At 42.1% G+C, this 14,743-nt stretch overlaps 1 protein-coding gene across 1 annotated transcript in view; it reads right to left on the bottom strand.

The window, feature by feature from the left end:
* The window catches only part of LOC106583689 (serine/threonine-protein phosphatase 4 regulatory subunit 1), a 32,332-nt gene extending 18,913 nt beyond the window's left edge, over positions 1-13,419 (bottom strand). Inside the window, exons 1-8 of the mRNA XM_014168186.3 lie at positions 13,184-13,419; positions 7,070-7,114; positions 4,683-4,812; positions 3,939-4,045; positions 3,538-3,680; positions 3,104-3,250; positions 860-964; positions 331-396 (exon numbers count right to left, since the gene is read on the bottom strand). Coding sequence (XP_014023661.3) covers positions 331-396; positions 860-964; positions 3,104-3,250; positions 3,538-3,680; positions 3,939-4,045; positions 4,683-4,812; positions 7,070-7,114; positions 13,184-13,190 — 750 coding nt within the window. The 5' untranslated portion in view covers positions 13,191-13,419. The remainder of the gene's footprint in view (positions 1-330; positions 397-859; positions 965-3,103; positions 3,251-3,537; positions 3,681-3,938; positions 4,046-4,682; positions 4,813-7,069; positions 7,115-13,183) is intronic.
* Positions 13,420-14,743: the final 1,324 nt, after the last annotated feature.

The raw sequence follows: 14,743 nt of genomic DNA, 5'->3' as shown, positions 1-14,743 counted from the left end.
TATTTTGATTTGTTTAACACTTTTTTGGTTACTACATGATTCCATGTGTGTTATTTCATAGTTTTGATGTCTTCACTATTATTCTACAATGTAGAAAATAGTAAAAATTAAGAAAAACCCTTGAATGAGTAGGTGTGTCCAAACTTTTGACTGGTACTGTGCTTCTACACCTGCATTGCTTGCTGTTTGGGGTTTTAAGCTGGGTTTCTGTACAGCACTTTGTGACATCAGCTGATGTGAGAAGGGTTTTATAAATACATTTGATTGATACTGTATACCACCGTATCTTTGAGTGTGAGGACGAAATAAAGCAACATCCTGGTGACTCACCAGTAGTTTCTCTGTGGCATCCCGGCCCACAATGGAACAGAACTCTCCGAAATTGGCTGCACACACCTGAAGGAAAAGATTGTCAAAAACCTGTTAAAAATGGTTTGTTCAAGCAGCTTTTGCTCACTAGTATGACTGGAGAAAAAATAAAAAAATATTCTAAAAAGTATTTACCCATGTCGGCCTTATAGACTTAATACTGTTGGTGCTGAATAATAAAGGGCAACATTGGGATACACCGAGGCACATTACAGTCATTACAAGCTCAGGAAAATCTCCAAAATAAATACCCCTTCCCCAACTGGCACTAAGTTCCCAAGGTCATTACAATTCCAAACAGATAGTTTAGGCCTTCATACTGAATCACAAAACACACTCCTTCAGCAACTGCATTCATTCAGTTTGTGAACATTTCGGAAGATTCAAGATGGGAAACACAATCCTTGAGCGACTACCATAAACAGTGTGTAATGTTTATTGTCAAAACTGTGCTCCAGCTGGATCCGGAGAACTGTGTGTTTGAGTTTACCTTGCGGACTTGGAAGAGCCTGGCGTCGCTGCACAGCTCACAGAAACGCTGCAACAGCTGCTCCACTGTCTCTTTGCTCAGCATGGTTACCAGCTTACACATGATCTACGGAGCAGGGAGAGAGGATCACAATCAATGTAATTGTAATGGAATCCACAGGGGCTCCAGAGTACAGATATGGGATCAGCTTCCCCTCCCCCAATCTTAAAAAATGTTTGCGGGGGAAAATGCTAAACTGACCCAGGATCTGCGTCTAGGGGCACCCTTACACCTCCATGTGGATCTGAGCACAAAGGAAGCACAGTGCTTGATTCTCAAACAGCACTATTGGACTTGGTGGAGGATTCAGCTGGGCATTCCACACAGCCTTACCATTCCACAGCTAACCGTATTAGAGAAAGCATCGTCAAGGTTACAAAAATAAACCCCCTTTATAAACACAGTACTGGTAGTGACCATGGATTTATGCTGACTTGCAAATTCCTCTGAAGCTGCATCTCATATTGACTTCAATATTGTGGCTAGGGTCCACTAGCAACTATCCTCATTATTCCCATCCAGGGATCAGTCTGAGCCGATATCCTCATTATTCCCATCCAGGGATCAGTCTGAGCCGATATCCTCATTATTCCCATCCAGGGATCAGTCTGAGCCGATACGTGTTTTTGGTATAATGCCTCAGAACCACTACTCTTGCATTTATGTCCTGTATGTCTTTATGTCCTATACAGTGCTTTTGGAAAGTATTCAGACCCCCTGACTTTTTTCCCACATATTGTTACGTTACAGCCTTATTCAAAAAAAATGTTTTCCCCCTTTATAAATGAACACGCAATAGACCATGATGACAAAGCATTTTTTCCAGTTTTTTTGCATATTTATTCAAAATAAAACCCATAAATATCACATTTACATAAGTATTCAGATCATTTACTCAGTACTTTGTTGAAGCACCTTTCGGAGTGATTTCAGCCTCGAGTCTTCTGGGGTATGACGCTACAAGCTTGGCATACCTGTATGTGAGTTTCTCCCATTCTTCTCTGCAGATCCTCTCAAGCTGTCAGGTTGGATGGGGAGCGTCGCTGCACAACTATTTTCAGGTCTCTCCAGAGATGTTCGATCGGGTTCAAATCAGAGATCTGGCTGGGCCACTCAAGGACATTCAGAGACTTGTCCCAAAGCCACTCCTGCATTGTCTTGGCTGTGTGCTTAGGGTCGTTGTCCTGTTGGAAGGTGAACCTTCACCCCAGTCTGAGGTCCTGAGTGCTCTGGAGCAGGTTTTCATCAAGGATCTCTGTACTTTGTTCCGTTCATCTTTCCTTCGATCCTGACTCGTCTCCCAGTCCCTACCACTGAAAAACATCCCCACAGCATGATGCTCCCACCACAGTGCTTCACCGTAGAGATGGTGCCAGGTTTCCTACAGACATGCCGCTTGGAATTCAGGCCAAAGAGTTCAATCTTGGTTTCATTAGACCAGAGAATCTTGTTTCTCATGGTCTGAGGGTCCTTTAGGCAAATTCCAAGCGGGCTGTCATGTGCCTTTTACTGAGGAGTGGCTTCGGTCTGGCCACTCTACCATAAAGGCCTGATTGGTGGTGCTTCTGGAAGTTTCTCCCATCGTCACAGAGAAACTCTGGAGCTCTGTCAGAGTGACCATCGGGTTCTTGGTCACCTCCCTGACCAAGGCCCTTCTCCCCCAATTGCTCAGTTTGGCCGGGTGGCCAGCACTAGGAAGAGTCTTGGTGGTTCCAAACTTTTTCCATTTAAGAATGATGGAGGCTATTTTGTTCTCGGGGACCTTCAATGCTGCAGGTATTTTTTGGTACCCTTCCTCAGATCTGTGCCTCGACACAATCCTGTCTTGGAGCTCTACGGACAATTCCTTTGACCTCACGGCTTGGTTTTTGATCTGACATGCACTGTCACCTGTGGGACCTTATATAGTCAGGTGTGTGCCTTTCCAAATCATGTTCAATCAATTGAATTTACCACAGGTGGACTCTAATCAAGTTGTAGAAACACCTCAGGGATGGTTAATGGAAACAGGATGCACCTGAGCTCAATTAGTTTTTTATCTTTAATACATTTGCAAAAATGTATAAAAATCTGTTTTCGCTTTGTCATTATAGGGTATTGTGTGTAGATTGATGAGGAATATTTTTTTTTAAATGCATTTTAGAATAAGGCTGAAACGTAACTTAATGTGAGCTTGAATCATCAATAAACCCAAAGCCATATTACCGCGACGGCCTCTATCTTGTAGTCATCGTCGCTGCTGGACTCGGTGAGGTCCAGTAGAACAGGACACACTTTGGTCTCCATGTCGCCTTTGCAGATGAGGCCCTGCTCTAACAGCACCAGCAGGGCTGCCTGACTGGTCTTCCTCACCTGGGGAAAAATACCATCTGTCAGTACTGACCGCTTTACTTCAAAATATACTATACAATATATAGTGTTTACTTAGCCTGGAAATGCACGTGTTCTGTTCAGTTCACTATGGTAGCCTTTCTTCCTAGAATTTGTTTAATGTATTACGAGCTTGTTGAATTTCCAATAACAATTAACATTTACAATTCATAGGCACAAATGACAGGCAAGGGGTGTCAGTAATCACAATTGCTTAAGATAATGTCACGGTTTTGTTGTGGTCCATTGGGAGTCCTATGTGTTCCTACCTGGTTATTGGGGTCTGTGAGATAATGAACCACGATTGGCACCAGATATCTGGAGAAGGCTGCTGGGAAGTTGGGCTGGCTCTCGTGTAGGAACATGGCAATGTTGGGCACCTGCTCCATCAGCTCAGCGCGCACTGTGGGCTCTGAGGACACACACACACACACACGGAGATGTTCACAAACATGCGTACAAAACAAAAGTTCTAACAAAACAATACATTTTTATTTGGGGTTAATTGCATGTAAAAGTTAGTCAATTCATTTATTAAATTTTACTCCAGTGGATCGCTAACCTTCCATGTCCAATTCAAGTGACAGCAATTAAAATGGAATTGACCCCAACCTCACAAACAATTGACAGAATTGTCAAATAATATGAGACAGATAAAAACAACATCTACCTCCATCTTCAGACATTCGGGCAACTGTCTCCATGACACTGATGAAGTCATTCTCATTGTCACTGAACTCTCGAAGCACATCAAGCAACCCGCGTGCCACGATCTGCCTAGAAAGCAACACAAGCACCAAGTGAGTGCCTGTGCCAACATCTAGCCCAAGTAGCACAACACAGCGCTACCGGCCCGTAGCTGACGAGAAAATTACACACATGCACTTGGAAATCACCCCAAAGAGGACTTGAACTCAACAAGCAGAGAATGAAAAATTCATTCCCATGAGTGGAGTTCAACTGGGGGTAATGGAGGTGTTTGGAGAGGTGATGTGCATGCTAACGTCTTGAAAACCACTGAGGGCATCAGGCAGGCTTTTATCTTTGATTGGGCAGAAAGCAAGAAGTGACCAAATCAGAAACACCTAGGTCAAACCATGCCCGTCATAACAAGCGTGGCGCCTCGTGAGTTCATGTCTTGAAGCACAGGGTGAAAAGACCTGGTAGTATGGAATGCCCAGCCTACACTCAGCCCATTCACTGATGCCTGACATCATTTGTTATATTCCAGCCATGCCATGGCATAAGCCCAGGTTTGGTGAATTCAAACCAGAACTTTTAAATCAACAATGTGTATTGTGGTCCTACATTACAAAAACAAATGGCAGTCATCATGAGCATCACATTATCTCTAAACTTTTGCCATTGCTTCCCTGTGCCGTGTTTGCAAATGCATCATCATTTTCGTTCCTACCTGTTGAAGACATTTTCGCTGAAGGCGTATTTCTCTAGTCTCCCCAGGGGGGTGAGATTGTCTTGCCCTGCATCCAGAAAAGCTGTGATCCGAATCCCGTCGCACTCTGATCCGTAGTCATCAAACCCAACTATCCAGAGAGAAAAAAAATAATAAAAAAATCACAACTTAACAAACATGTTTGTTCACGCTGAAGTGAGTGAGTGTGGAGACTAGGTACGGTGCAGTCGGAAAGTGAGTTTTCCCACATTTTGTTACGTTACAGCCTTATTATAAAATTGATTAAATAAAAAGTTCTCAGCAATCTACACACAATACCCCATAATGACAAAGCAAAAGCAGGTTTCAGAATTATTTGCAAATGTATTAAATCTTATTTGCATAAGTATTCCGACCCTTTGCTATGAGACTCGAAATTAAGCTCAGGTGCATCCTGTTTCCATTGATCATCATTGAGATGATTCTACAACTTGATTGGAGTCCACCTGTGGTAAATTCAATTGATTGGACATGATTTGGAAAGGCACACACCTATCTATATAAAAAGGTCCCACAGTTGACAGCGCATGTAAGAGCAAAAAACAAGCCATGAGGTCGAATTGTCCGTAGAGCTCTGAGACAGGATTGTGTCGAGGCACAGAGCTGGGGAAGGATACCAAAAAGGATCCCCAAGAACACAGTGGCCTCCATCATTCTTAAATGGAAGAGGTTTGGAACCACCAAGACTCTTCCTAGAGCTGGCCACCCGGCCAAACTGAGCAATCGGGGGAGAAGGGCCTTGGTCAGGAAGGTGACCAAGAACCCGATGGTCACTCTGACAGAGCTCCAGAGTTTCTCTGTGACGATGGGAGAACCTTCCAGAAGCACCACCAATCAGGCCTTTATGGTAGAGTGGCCAGACCGAAGCCACTCCTCAGTAAAAGGCACATGATACGCCTGGAGTTTGCCAAAAGGCACCTAAAGGACTCTCAGCCCATGAGATACAAGATTCTTTGGTCTGATGAAACCAAGATTGAACTCGTTAGACTGAATGCCAAGCGTCACATCTGGAGAAAACCTGGCACCATCCCTACGGGGAAGCACTGTGGTGGCAGCATTATGCTGTGGGGATGTTTTTCAGCGGCAGGTACTGGGAGACTAGTTAGGATCGAGGGAAATATGAACAGAACTAAGTACAGAGGGACCCTTGATGAAAACCTGCTTCAGAGCGCTCGGGACCTCAGACTGTGGCGAAGGTTCAACTTCCAACAGGACAACGACCCTAAGCACACAGCCAAGACAATGCAGGAGTGGCTTCGGGACAAGTCTTTGAATGTCTTTTGAGTGGCCCAGACAGAGCCCGGACTTGAACCCCATCAAACATCTCTAGAGAGACCTGAAAATAGTTGTGCAGCGACACTCCCCATCCAACCTGACAGAGCATGAGAGGATCTGCAGAGAAAAATGGGAGAAACTACCCAAATACAGGTGTGCCAAGCTGTAGTGTCATACCCAAGAAGAATCAAGGCTGTAATCGCTGTCAAAGGTGCTTTAACAAAGAACTGAGTAAAGGGTCTGAATACTTATGTAAATGTGATATTAACAGGTTATTTTTTTATACATTTGTAAAAATGTATAAAAACCTGTTTTTGCTTCATCATTATGGGGTATTGTGTGTAGATTGATGACATAAAAAAAACCATTTAATTCCTTTTAGAATAAGGCTTTAATGTAACATGTGGAAAAAGTCAAGGGGTGTGAATACTTTCCAAATGCACTGCAAGTAAGCACTTTCATCTGGAAAAGGAACCACTCCCTGTCAGATTAGAATTATAATGTTGATATAAGTGCGCTTTGGGTTGACCCTTGCGCAAGTAATACGACACCACATTTAACCTCAATATACATAGTAAGCAAAGTGAAAAAGTGACAGCTATTGCACTGCCTGTTTCAGTTACAAAATGAGTAGCCTATGACAAGACGGAAAGATGGATATTGGTAATAATAGCTTGCCTGAACCCAGAGGGAGGAATCTGACACAAAGTTAGGTGTTAGCCTAGCGGTAAAGAGCATTGGGCCAGAAACCGAAAGGTCGCTGGTTCAAATCCCCGAGCCGACTAAGTGAAGAAAACAATATTGATGTGCCCTTGAGCAAGGCACTTAACAGTAATTGCTCCTGTGTCTGTGGATAATAGCATCTGCTAAATGAAATGTCAATCTAAAATGTAACAGCCTTACATTTCATTGGGACAAAGACGGTCAATCAGAAACTACAGGCTTCCCTCACCACACTTTGGAAGGTGTCAGTAAAATCCTGCATTGAATGTGCCTCAGTAAATCTTTCTACATGAACTTCACAAGAATTCAACATGGCATTTGAAACATATTGGTGAGGGGGAAATACTCACAGTCATCCAAATCATCATGGCCATCTTCAAAATATAAAGACAGACCTGCAAAATGATGAGGACAGATTTTACAAACATGAAATCATTAATACCTTCAGTCAAATGGTACCTGGTGATCAGCAAATACATCAACTGTTACTATGAGAAAGAGAGAAAAGGGGCAAGCTAGCAAAACAAATTGCAGTCATTCAATCTTGTCTGTAACAGTTGACATAATGGGACAATTCGGAGTACAACGCATTTCTCATCCCTGGATTGAGGTATGTTTTCCTAGCCATATCGTGCACCAGCTCTGCAGTGTCTTAATCCTTAAGAGTCTAAGCCGGAATAAATACAAACCCCACCCCCCCCCCCCCAAAAAAACATTAAAACAACAACCGTTGGTAAGTCATTTGTGACGTCACACGGAATATGTTTTGAGATGATGGCCATACCAAGGATAATTTTGCTATTTGATTTAGAATTTTAGGATCCCTTAAGGCATAAAAAAACATACAGTACCAGTCAAAAGTTTGGACACACCTATTCATTCAAGGGTTTTCCTTTATTTAAAAAAAATAAAATTCTACATTGTAGAATAATAGTGAAGACGTCACAATTCTGAAATATGTTTTTCAACAGGACAAAGACCCAACACACCCCCAGGCTGTGTAAGGGCTACATGACCAAGAAGGAGAGTGATGGAGTGCTGCATCAGATGACCTGGCCTCCACAATCACCCACCCTCAAACCAACAGATGGTTTGGGATGAGTTAGACCACAGAGTGAAGGAAAAACAGCCAACAAGTACTCAGCATGTGTGAGAACTCCTTCAAGACCGTTGGAAAAGCATTCCAGGTGAAGCTGGTTGAGGGATTGCCTTGATGACAGCTTTACACACTCTTGGCAAAGGGTGGTTACTTGGAAAAATCTAAAGTATATTTCTTTAACAATTTTTTTGTTACTACATGATTCCATATGTGTTATTTCATAGTTTTGATGTCTTCACTATTATTCTACAATGTAGAAAATAGTTAACATAAAAACTCTGGAATGAGCAGGTATGTCCAAACTTGACTGGCACCGTATATATTCAGTGGCTTCGGAAAGTATTCAGACCCCTTTACTTTTTCCACATTGTTACGTTACAGCCTTATTCTAAAATGGATTAAATAAATACAAATTCTCAGCAATCTACAAGCAATACCCCAAAATGACAAAGCGGAAACAGGTTTAAGAATTTTTTGCAAATGTATTAAAAAGAAAAAACTTAAATACTTAATTTACAGAAGTATTCAGCTCCTTTCCTCCAAGACTCGTAATTGAGCTCAGGTGCATCCTGTTTCCATTAATAATCCTTGAGATGTTTCTACAACTTGATTGGAGTCCACCTGTGGTAAATTCAATTGATTGGGCTTCATTTGAAAAAGGCACACCTGTCTATATAAGGTCCCACAGTTGAAAGTGCATGTCAGAGCAAAAAGCAAGGCATGAATTCGAAGGAAGTGTCCATAGACCCCCGAGACAGGATTGTGTCGAGGCACAGATCTGGGGAAGGGTACCAAAACATTTATGGAGCATTGAAGGTCCCCAAGAACACTGTGGCCTCCATCATTCTTAAATGGAAGAAGTTTGGAACCACCAAGACTCTTCCTAGAGCTTGTCGCCTGGCCAAAATGAGCAATCGGGGGAGAAGGGCCTTGGTCAGGGAGGTGACCAAGAATCCGATGGTCACTAATAGAGCTCCAGAGTTCCTCTGTGGAGATTGGAGAACGTTCCAGAAGGACAACCATCGCTGCAGTCCTCCACCAATCAGGCCTTTGTGGAAGAGTGGCCAGATGGAAGCCACTCCTCAGTAAAAGGCACATGATAGCCCGCTTTGCCAAAAGGCACCTAAAGGACTCTCAGCTCATGAGAAACAAGATTCTCTGGTCTAATGAAACCAAGATTGAACTCTTTACATCTGGGGGAAACCTGGCACCATCCCTACGGTGAAGCATGGTGGTGGCAGCATCATGCTGTGGGGATGTTTTTCAGTGGCAGGGACTGAGGGACTAGTCAGGATCGAGGGAAAGATGAACGGATTAAAGTACAGAGAGATCCTTGATGAAAACCTGCTCCAGAGTGCTCAGGACCTCAGACTGGGGTGAAGGTTTACCTTCAAAAAGGACAACGACCCTAAGCACACAGCCAAGACAATGCAGGAGTGGCTTTGGGACAAGTCTCTGAATGTCCTTGAGTGGGCCAGCCAGAGCCCGGACTTGAACATTATCTAACATCTCTGAAGAGACCTGAAAATATCTGTGCAACGACACTCCCCATTCAACCTGGCAGAGCTTGAAAGGATCTGCAGAGAAGAATGGGAGAAACAGGTGTGCCATGCATGTAGCATCACACCCAAGAAGACTTGAGGCTGTAATCACTCCCAAAGCTGCTTCAGCAAAGTACTCGGTAAAGGGTCTGAATACTTATGTACAGTCGTACCCAAAAGTTTTGAGAATGACACAAATATTAATTTTCACAAAGTCTGCTGCCTCAGTTTGTATGATGGTAATTTGCATATACTCCAGAATGTTATGAAGAGTGATCAGATGAATTGCAATTAATTGCAAAGTCCCTCTTTGCCATGCAAATGAACTGAATCCCCCAAAAACATTTCCACTGCATTTCAGCCCTGCAACAAAAGGACCAGCTGACATCATGTCAGTGATTCTCTAGTTAACACAGGTGTGAGTGTTGACGAGGACAAGGCTGGAGATCACTCTGTCATGCTGATTGAGTTCGAATAACAGACTGGAAGCTTCAAAAGGAGGGTGGTGCTTGGAATCATTGTTCTTCCTCTGTCAATCATGCTTACCTGCAAGTAAACACGTGCCGTCATCATTGCTTTGCACAAAAAGGGCTTCACAGGCAAGGATATTGCTGCCAGTAAGATTGCACCTAAATCAACCATTTATCGGATCATCAACAACTTCAAGGAGTGCGGTTCAATTGTTGTGAAGAAGGCTTCAGGGTGCCCAAGAAAGTCCAGCAAGTGCCAGGACCATCTCCTAAAGTTGATTCAGCTGCGGGATCAGGGCACCACTAGTAGAGCTTACTCAGGAATGGCAGCAGGCAGGTGTGAGTGCATCTGAACGCACAGTGAGGTGAAGACTTTTGGAGGATGGCGTGGTGTCAAGAAGGGCAGCAAAGAAGCCACTTCTCTCCAGGAAATACATCAGGGACAGACTGATATTCTGCAAAAGGTATAGGGATTGAACTGCTGAGGACTGGGGTAAAGTCATTTTCTCTGATGAATCCCCTTTCCGATTGTTTGGGGCATCCGGAAAAAAGCTTGTCCAGAGAAGACAAGGTGAGCGCTACCATCAGTCCTGTGTCATGCCAACAGTAAAGCATCCTGAGACCATTCATGTGTGGGTTTGCTTCTCAGCTAAGAGAGTGGGCTGACTCACAATTTTGCCTAAGAACACAGCCATGAATAAAGAACGGTACCAACACATCCTCTGAGTGCAACTTCTCCCAACCATCCAGGAACAGTTTAGTGACTAACAATGCATTTCCAGCATGATAGAGCACCTTGCCATAAGGCAAAAATGATAACTAAGTAGCTCTGGGAACAAAACATTGATATTTTGTGTCTATGGCCAGGAAACTCCCCAGACCTTATACCCATTGAGAACTTGTGGTCAATCCTCAAGTGGCGGGTGGACAGATTATGCAATAATGGGCTGCCATCAGTGAAGATGTGGCCCAGAAGTTAATTGACAGCATGCCAGGGCGGATTGCAGAGGTCTTGAAAAAGGGTCAACACTGCAAATATTGACTCCTTGCATCAACTTCATGTAATCGTCAATAAAAGCCTTTGACACTTGTGAAATGCTTGTAATTATACTTCAGTAGTCCATAGTAACATGTGACAAAAATATCTAAAAGACACTGAAGCAGCAAACTTTGTGGAAATTAATATTTGTCATTCTGAAAACTTTTGGCCACGACTGTACATGTCTTTTTTTTAATACATTTGCAAACATTTCTAAAAACCTGTTTTTGCTTTGTCATAGGTTATTGTGTGTAGATTAATGAGGAAAAAATACAATTTAATCCATTTTTAGAATAAGGCTGTAATGTAAGAAAATGGGGGGGAAGTCAAGGGGTCTGAATACTTTCCGAATGCACTTATATACATTTTTTTTTACTGGTACCCAGCTACATTCAGACTGGTCTTGAGTGTCCTGGAGCTAAACAACCAATATGTACACTACCTTTCAAAAGTTTGGGATCACTTAGAAATGTACTTGTTTTAAAATAACATCAAATTGATCAGAATTACAGTGTAGACATTGTTAATGTTGAAAATGACTATTGTAGCTGGAAACGGCAACAACAACAAAATCACGGAATATCTACATAGGCGTACAGAGGACCATTATCAGCAACCATCCCTCCTGTGTTCCAATGGCACATTGTGTTAGCTAATCCAAGTTTATAATTTTACAAGACTAATTTAATCATTAGAAAACCATTTTGCAATTATGTTAGCACAGCTGAAAACTGTTGTTCTGATTAAATAAGCAATGAAACTGGCCTTCTTTAGACTAGTTGAGTATCTGGAGCATCATTTGTGGGTTTGATTACAGGCTCTAAATGGCAAGAAACCTTTCATCTGAAACTCGTCAGTCTAATCTTGTTCTGGCCTGTGTGACGTAGGATGTCAAATCTGAAACCACTTGAACCCTACGTCACAGCCACTGAGATCCCTGCAATCCTTACATCGTAACTCAGCAGAAGAGACTGGTTTCATCACTGTAGCACCTTCAGAGCTCGATTTATAGCCATGTGTCTAAAATTATTCCGATTTTAAACATGATTAATATGAGATTAAAGGCGAGTTCCTAATGAGTTCAGGAAGCCAAACTAGAGCTCTGAGATGTTCACAGTGATGGGGTCAGATGTTTTGAACAAGAGACCTTCAGAAAATATGCGCATTTTCTAACACTAAACATACAAATATGTATTTTACAGTTAGAAGGTAAAATCTTATAGTTAGTCATTTAAAATTTGATTAAACAATATTTACAAAGCATATAAGTAATGTCAAGCCTTATTCATACAGTTTTGTTGAATTGGAAATACAAAATATTTCATGGTTTCATAATTATTATATTTGTACTGTGTACCTGAGCTTGTATCCTCAAGTGACTACACCTCAGCAATGTATAACTATTATTTTTTACACAGATTACATTTAACTGTTTTTAATACTACGTCACATTTGTTTTGAGCCAACTTCGCTTTCGGACAGAGCGGGGCACCTGGATCACAGCTGGGAGGCAGCCAGGTTCCAAATCATATGCAAGGGCGAGATTGTTCGGGCCCCCTCAATACACACAGGAATGCTGTCTGACCCTAGTACAGCTGTAAGCAAGCGGTTCGGGTCTGCTGGCTAGTGGGGCATTTAGCCTAATCCAGTGGTAACAAGTAAGACCAAGAGTGCAGTAGCCAGCCAATCAATGTTAATTAAACACAGAACTAGGAAATGTTCCTCCAACTCAAAAACAAACCTTTACCATAACAATTTAGTGTATACTGTTTCAGCCAATGAAAATAACGAACTAACATGAGCTACGTACCTAATTTGCGCTAGTACTGGGAAGTTATATACGGTTACCAAATCACATGGTAGCTTGCTTGCTGCACGTCATTGTTTTGAGATGGATTTCGAATGCCAAGATATCGGTGTCGAGGCTACCAAGCTAGCTAGCAAGATACAGTAGTTTAGGCATGAAAGCAAGTCGACCTGACATATTTAGCTAACATTACATTTTAAATTGACTTAACACACAATACATTATAGCTACAACCCATACCTAGAAACATGTGCAGTGTTAGTGTTGTCAACAAGCAGATATAAATACTAGAATTTGCTAGCTAAGTTATCCCTTTCGCTTGAAAACACAGCTTGCTGCCCATGTAACGTTAGCTAGCTATCCTTATTGCTTGAAAACAACACACAATAAATCTAGAAATTATGTGTCAATGTAGGCGACTTTTCACAAGACACCCTAAACGGTATTTTGACAAACACGAGTTCGTTAAAGTTTCGAATAAACGGTATAATCATAGCTAGCCACATACCTGCCATCTTGATTATATGCTCGGTGATCTATTGTTTGGGCTGTCACCATAGAGAATGATAGAGGTATCGTGTGGCCAGTGAGGGCTTACACCATTTTAACAAAGACAGTACAGTATAACTGCAGTCCAAACAACAATTTTTATCCCCTCGGCCCTCACACTAGCCACTTTGATTGCCATCTTAAGTGGAGGTCCATTTTACTAACGTTGCCCCTTACCCTCATTTTAGCTCAAGGGAGCGAGTGAAGAACATTGATCATTTGTGGGGTTGATATGACCCACAATTCAATGCAAATTGTAGTCACGAGTCATACTCCGGAGTCCGCAAAGTGTCAAATTGATTCAACACGGCTGCATTTTCGGCATGTCAGACAAAATTATGACACTAGCTTGCTAAAAAAAATGTAGATGACATAGATTTTTTGCATTGGCTTAGTCTGGTAGTGGGAAGCCTATAAAACGTAGCTAGCTTCATAAACATATTTTGGGGAATTCTGAAATGTATTGGAATTAATGACCAAACTATAAAACTAGCTATGTGTAACTGTAGCTAGCTACCTGACATAGCTTTAGGTTGGTTGTTTTTAAGCTCAATTTCAAGATTTCCACCAAGGATGTTGCCTCTCCGATCATCACTCTCCCTCGCTTGGGCAAGGGACATTTAAGGTACTTTTTTTTTAAATGTAACCTTCATTTAACTAGGCAAGTCACTTAAGAACAAATTCTTACAGTCAGTGTTGCCAACTAATTTTCAGGGTAAGTTGCTAGGGTTGATTTGTTGCGAAATGATGTTGTGATGTCATTGCGTGATAACGTAACTGCGTCATTACGTAGAATACACAATAACGTCACTCAAATTGACTGGTCATCTCGCCCAAAAATATGATTTGACATTTGTTCAGGTACAGACTCCCACTCTTTGCTGTACTTCTGGCTGTACAATTTTGATTGAGACATGTTCATTGATGTTGTAAGTTCTGTTCAAGATCAAACATTTGTGACCAACTATATTCATTGGGTTTGGCTCGTCAAACCCGTACTACTACTGCTGAGTGTGTGACAGAGAAAATCGTTTGTGTCATTTAGAGGGAAAATTCATGCATTTTAGCGTTTGATTCACTTTTCAAAAGTTTCTAAAAGTTCCAAATACATTTTTAAAAGTAGCAAAAAAAATTTGCCTGGTGTTTGAAAAAAAAGTTGCCAGGGTAGTCTGAAAAGTTGCTAAATCTAGCAACAAAATTGCTAAATTGCCATCACTGGGAACAGTGGGTTAACTGCCTTGCTCAGGGGCAGAACAACATTTTTTTTACCTTGTCAGCTCTGGGATTTGATCGAGCAACCTTTCAATTACTGGCCCAACGCTCTAACCCGGATGTGACGATGTAAAACGTTATTTAAGGAGTGAGGGTTTAGGGCCGAGGACTGTCAACTTTGAATTTGGACTGCAGCCTTTGTAGATGGGCTAAAACTACTTCTCCAATAGAAATCCCCAATAACACTTGTAGGCAATGTCATGGCAATATTGGCTTGCTAACAGTGCGCATGTGCAGGCTGTCAAAT

This window comes from Salmo salar, chromosome 22 (genome assembly GCF_965601325.2).
Source record: "Salmo salar chromosome 22, fSalSal1, whole genome shotgun sequence".
Classification (NCBI taxonomy): Eukaryota; Metazoa; Chordata; class Actinopteri; order Salmoniformes; family Salmonidae; genus Salmo; species Salmo salar.
Note: the sequence above shows the minus strand (reverse complement) of the source record. Positions and strands in the feature narration are given on the sequence as shown.